General features: G+C 47.5%; 1 protein-coding gene across 1 annotated transcript in view; it reads left to right on the forward strand.

Moving 5' to 3' along the window:
• Positions 1 to 3,951, forward strand: part of FAM171A1 (family with sequence similarity 171 member A1) — a 120,931-nt gene extending 116,980 nt beyond the window's left edge. Inside the window, exons 8-9 of the mRNA XM_045285630.1 lie at positions 1,499 to 1,613; positions 2,253 to 3,951. Of these exons, the coding sequence (XP_045141565.1) occupies positions 1,499 to 1,613; positions 2,253 to 3,951 (1,814 nt within the window). The remainder of the gene's footprint in view (positions 1 to 1,498; positions 1,614 to 2,252) is intronic.
• The last annotated feature ends 2,598 nt before the right edge of the window (positions 3,952 to 6,549 follow it).

The following is a 6,549-nucleotide window of genomic DNA, read 5'->3' on the forward strand; positions in this document are numbered from 1 at the left end:
GGCCTATGTCTATGGAGATTTGCCTTTGCATATAAAATTGATTCTCTGGAGAGTTTAGGCAACATGTAATATGTTCTTCCCGTGTTTGAAAACCCTGATCCCGTCTTCCCTCTCTGACCCACTGAAGTTCATTCCGTTAAGATGTTCTCTTTGAAAAGACGTTGTGCCATTTTCAGCAAAGTCCAGACTCCCCTGGGTTTCTCAAGCCCGGAAATGAAGAGATTCGTCTCCTTAGGATGATTTTTGAGGCAATCTCTTTCTCTGAGTTTGAAACTGTAGACTCTTGGTGTCTCGGGGTTTCTTCATCATAAGCAGGCTATTGTGAAGTCCTGTGAAAACACAGGTCCGTCCTTCCCTCCCACATCTGTTTGCTGTGAGGCTGGAACAACGGGGCGCCCGTGAGTGCCCACGTCCTGGACTGTGGGAAGGCTCTGTTGTCGCCGTCCATCATTTGTAGGTGACCTGAAGGTAGCTTCTTAGTCCTACTGAACGTAAAGAGTCTTCCTTGTAGAATTCTGTGCAGTGTAAGTGAAGAAAAATTATTCTTACCCCTTGTCACCTTGCCTGGTAGCTAAATTTCTCAAGTTCTGAAGAAGTCCATGGCCATATGCAAGGGGACTTCAAACAGTCGGTGGAAACATGGAATGAAAAGGGAATGGTTTTTTTTCTCCACCAACCTTTTGACATTCCCTTGTATCATTAGCCAGGTTGATAAAATGTTTGGGAGAAAAATTTCCTTTAAAAAAGAGAGAGAAACTTGTCATAGCATCTGGCCTCCTCTTAATCATTTGTTCGTTATTTTTATTAACTCGTAGTGAGTTTATTTCATACCTTTAAACCGGTGCACTGAGACAAAGGATTCACCACACTTAGTAATGGGACACCTAGGAAGAGTGAGATCCTCACCTGGTGTTGTGTTCTTCCTGTAGGATGAGATCCCCAGACATCGCTCATTATATGATCGTGTATTCCATTTATTAAAAGATCATGTTTGTAAGGGTGCTGAACATGCTATCAAAGGAGGCTTTCATTCTTCTCAGCTGAGCGTACAGTGGAGCCTGGGTGGGATAGTGGTTATGGGTTGGGCTGCGTTGCTCAAGGTCAGAGGTGCAAAGCCACCAGCCGCTCCCATAAAGAGTAACCATCGGGGAAAGCCACAGGGGCTTTCTACCCTGTCCTATAGTGTAGCCCCGAGTTGGAATGGGCTTGATGACAGTGAATTTGATATTTGGTCTTAAGAGGGGGCGGGGAAACACAACTGTATTAAATATTTGCATATTCCCAGTGCTGTTGGCCAGCACAGATGGTTTGGTACTGCTCATGTTGAGTACCTTCCATTGAGAGCGATAATGATCCTGCAAGTACATCAACTAGGGGATGATGGGCCACGGCTCTGTACCTCGGCCAGCAATAAGACGAGAAAGACGTTCTCAGCTAACTGTCCCTCTTTTTATTTAAGGTTTTCAAAACTCTAAAATGCCATTTTCTGACCTTCTAGGTCCCGCTGTAACACAGGACATCACCACGTATCACACGGTGTTTCTTTTGGCCATTTTAGGGGGAATGGCTTTCATACTTTTGGTTTTGCTGTGTCTCCTTTTATATTATTGCAGGTAAAGTTTTACCATTTTGGCAATGTCTTTTTTTAATTTAGAATCTCTGGTGCAAGCCTTGATGTTGAGGTCCCTTTGTTTTTTCTGCTTCCACGTTGAGACTTTTTTCTCTTGAGAAAAAAAAAACGATCTAAGAACTGAACATTCGTGATCTGAGTCGCAAGCTGAATGAACAGCAAGTGTGATGCGTGTTGTATATAACACTGCTTAGAAGGGGATTTGTGGGGAAGTGCTTGACAGTTATTATATTGGCATATGGTTCATTCAGAATATCCCTAAATGCTGATTGAGAGGTGATATTCCTAAGGACAAAGCAGAACTCTTCTTACTTTGATGCCATGCCTATTCAGTTCGCAAGAATGTTTATTACCAACTCTTAGGTAGTGCCTTTCGAATGAATTACCCCGCTGGATTTGGGGAAGCCTGAGGATAGAAACTTCCAGATTTTGCCCTGAATTAAAATTAGGAGGAGGGCAAGTGGGGTAAGAAGGCTTCTAGCTATCGCTTATTTCTTTCTTGGGGTTTTTTGATTGTTTTGTTTCATTTTCCTTTCGAAAACTGAGAATTAGGATTTTGCTTGACCCTTTGCGAATATGAGAATCTTTCATCTTTGGGTTTGAACTCTGTTTTGGATCACAGGAGGAAGTGTCTAAAACCTCGCCAGCACCATCGAAAACTGCAACTCCCGCCAGCCCTAGAGAGCTCCAAGAGAGACCAGTCGACTTCTATGTCACACATAAACTTGCTCTTTTCTCGTCGAGAGTCTGAGTTCCCCGGTACGCTGTCTGTCACCAGCCACGGCCGCTCGGAGGCGCCAGGCTCCAAGGAGCTCATGAGTGGGGTACATTTGGAGATGGCGTCGTCCAATGGAGAAGTTGATCTGCACACCCCCATGCTAAAGCTTTCCTACAGCACCTCACAAGAATTCAGTTCTCGGGAGGAACTTGTCTCTCATAAGGAAGAGGATAAAAGCCAAATCTCCTTTGATAACCTGACCCCCAGTGGGACACTGGGGAAAGACTACCGTAAGTCTGTGGAGATTTTCCCCTTGAAGTCGAGAAAGCCCCTGGAGAGAGATGGCTATGAGACCCGTGGCAGTGACGACTGCAGGAGGAGTTACAGCGCCATGCTCTCACAGCCTCTGTTCGAGAAGCAGGACAGAGAAGGCCAGGCGTCCACCCGCCATATCTCCACAGGGAGTAAACTCACCATTCAGGAACCCATGTACCCCACGCCTTCATCTCCTGAAAAAGAGCAACTGCTGGACCGCAGACCTACTGAATGTATGATGTCCCGGTCAGTAGATCACCTTGAAAGACCGACGTCTTTCCCCCGCCCCGGCCAGTTGATCTGCTGTAGTTCCGTGGACCAGGTCAACGACAGTGTTTACAGGAAAGTCCTGCCTGCCTTGGTCATCCCCGCTCACTACATGAATTTGCCAGGGGACCATTCCTATGTCAGCCAGCCTCTGGTCGTCCCAGCTGACCAGCAGCTGGATATCGAAAGACTTCAGGCGGAACTTTCCAATCCTCATTCAGGGATCTTCCCACACCCTTCATCTCAGATACAAACCCAGCCTTTATCCGCCCAGGCCATCTCCCAGCAGCACTTGCAAGAGGCAGGCGCCAGAGAGTGGAGCCCCCAGAACGCCTCCATATCAGAGTCCCTGTCCATCCCAGCCTCCCTCAACGAGGCAGCGTTGGCTCAGATGAACAGTGAGGTTCAGCTGCTGACAGAAAAGGCTCTGATGGAACTCGGCGGGGGGAAGCCACTTCCTCATCCCCGGGCATGGTTCGTCTCTCTGGATGGAAGGTCCAATGCTCACGTTAGACATTCGTACATTGATCTCCAAAGAGCTGGAAGGAACGGGAGTAACGATGCCAGTTTGGATTCTGGCGTAGATATGAATGAACCCAAATCCGCCCGCAAGGGGAGAGACCCTTTGTCTCTCCAGCAGAGCCACCCCCCTGTCCAGGAGCAGCCGCAGAAGGAAGCGCGTGCCCCCGACAGCACCGCCTACACGCAGCTCGTGTACCTGGACGACCTGGACCAAAGCGGCAGCGAGGCGGGGACAACGGTCTGCACCCCCGACGACAGTGCCCTGCGATGCTTGCTGGAGGCCTCCAGTCGGAGAAGCGGCCAGTTGCCCAGCCTGCAGGAGGAGACCACCAAACGAACTGCGGAAGTCCCGCTGGAGCCATTGGGCAGCCCCGACGACAGAAGGTCTGCTCCCGAAGACGAGGAGGAGGACGATGAGGATGACGACCAAGGTGAAGGCAAGAAGAGCCCCTGGCAGAAACGCGAAGAAAGACCCCTGATGGCATTTAACATCAAATGAGCCGTCCGGGAGCCACCCGCCGTGGAATCTAAAATTGCCAAATATCCTTTCTTACAGAATCTCTGACTTGGTGGTGGAGGAGGAGGAAGAGTTGGCTTCAGCTGCACCGGGCGGGTGCAGGTTGCTCGGGAGAATAAGGGGCAGTTTGAATGGACGCCCCCCAGTCGGGTGGCCGGAAGCGGTGTCCCACTGTTGGGCCACGGGCTTGCTATGTCCACCACCGAGAAATCAGACGATGTTGCTGGGTTTTAATGATCACCTCACTTCCCCTCAGCTTATGGGAACAGATGAAATTCTTTTCTTCGCATTGCTTGAATCCGTTTTGATCATGATAATGCCTACTGCAAAATGGTGATGGCGAAGCTCGGCTGGCACCTCGTGTCTAGCAGTATGCATTATCTCGAAGGGAAGCTATGCACCACTGCTCTGTAGTATGCTTTTGCTTAGAAGTTTGGGTTTGGTTGTGATTTTTCTCCGGTTCGCTTTGGGTTTCGTTTTTAAACATACCACCACCACTTTGGTTGTAAAGATTTGATTCCTTCCTTTCAATGTACTTCTCCGTGGTTCCCTTCGTGGTCTCCCTTCAGGAAGGCCCAAGGAGCCATCTCGTAAACATGCAAGCCTTTTGATTAAATCGTACTGAAATCTTTCTTTCTGTTTAAGAGCCCTTCGATTCTGGTCCCATTAAACTCCAAGTGCCTTTTTTACAGTGACAGTATAAGACAGTCCCTCCCTCCCCCTCTTTTTGTTTGCATTTCGTACCGCCCTTAACTGAACTGCCTGGATTTTATAAATTTATGAACGTGTGCCCCTTTTCTTGAAACTGCATGTCGCCAAGTGCCCACGTGTCCTCCACATTCTCATGCGGTGCCGTGTGTGCTCTAGTTGCCATGTGTAAGGTGGGTTCTGTTTAGCTAAGATAGACTAGAGGGCACTTTAGAGACACTCCCTCCTCTATCCCTTTGGCCACTAGCCACCATTATGGTTGTGCTGGCTGTTTGTATATACGGTTACGTATCCACTCGGGAATCCTATGGGCTGATCTTGCTCACCAGACATGGAGTATGGACTGAGCAATGTGACTGAATGTGACTATCAAAAAAAAAAATCTTACATACTATCCAAAAGTGCCAGAATGACTCTTCTGTGCATTCTCCTTAAAGAGCTGCTTGGTTATCCAAAAATGAAAATTCAAAATAAACGCCGAAGAAAAATCTCTGTGTGTGACTTTTTTTTGCCCCAACAGTTTTATTGGCACATAATTAACATAGCATACCATTGAACGGTTCAATCATTCAATCAAATCAAGGGGAGTTGTACAATCACCACCACATCTACCTTAGAGTGGCCCCCACCCCTTTGCATGGTCACATCACCTTTAAACTGAGCTACGCAGTCACTGTGAGCTCCCTCCCACCCTCAATGTTCACTCCCCAAATCCTCCTATCCCTCCCATCGCCCATCCCCCACCCCTGCATTCCGCACAACACCTTGTATCAGTTATTATCATCATACACCCATTCCTCCAGTACTCCACCGGTGGGAAACCCAACAGAAAACAGTGCAAGATAAATCACACTAAAGTGGTAACGATAAGATCATATTAGTATAAAGGCAAATCGCAAATGATGCATAAGAGGGAGAAGACCCCCTCAATGTTCAAAGAACCAGGGACAAAATTTATGTCATGAGACATCTAGGAGATAGTTGCACACAGTACTAATTCAGGTCCTGTCTATAGGGGGGACAACTGACCTGATACCAAGTTCGATCCAGCATAATCAACATTCTAATGATCTCTGTCTAAATGGCTGCTTGTTTGAATACAAGCCTTTAAGACCCCAGACACTATTTTGATTGATAGCTGGGCACCGTCTGCTTTCTTCACCACGTTTTGCTGTAGCCACCCCACCCCCCCCACCATCAGTGATCATTGTATGAAGGTGAGCATCAAGCAGGACCATGATGCAAGAATCGAATGTTCTTAAATTGGAGCTAGGATTTGGTGCAAGCCCAGAACTCATTCCCGGATCAATTCTTTTTCTCTCTTCTTTTAATTTGCTGTAACTTGGAAATTAATACATATGCCATATCATTCCATAGTTCAATCATGTCAAACATAACTGTACAATTTCTTCCATCATCAGTCTCCAGACATACTTGTCCTTCGGGACTTCTTGACGTCGATGCCTTCTGAGCTATTCTTTTCTTTCTTTCCAAAGCTGTTCTTCAGAATCGGTAGTTGATTCCTGGGCTGCCTGAACCGTGGGATGCTGGAGTTTTGTTTGACCACAGACACCCAGGCATTTACAAGGTGCTAAAAATCTGTACAGCCCCCAGTGGCATGGCACTGTTGCGGTTCATGTGTTTCATGTGGAGAGATGCCGGCGCCTCACCTGAAACAAATGTTGCCTTTTGTTTCCATCGTATCTGCTGGGGCACAGCCTCAGGAAGTTCTTACTTAAACTGACCCAGAACCACCTGAGATCCAGGAAACAGCTCATCGCAATGATTCATGGAAGATACCAAGGCACAGAACAGATTGGCAAAAAAATTAATTCAGCTCACCTCAGTGGCACTGCAGTTAAAACACTTGGC

The sequence above is a fragment of the Echinops telfairi genome, unplaced genomic scaffold, assembly GCF_000313985.2.
Source record: "Echinops telfairi isolate 266 unplaced genomic scaffold, ASM31398v2 ScPeMD7_7474;HRSCAF=8512, whole genome shotgun sequence".
Lineage (NCBI taxonomy): Eukaryota > Metazoa > Chordata > Mammalia > Afrosoricida > Tenrecidae > Echinops > Echinops telfairi.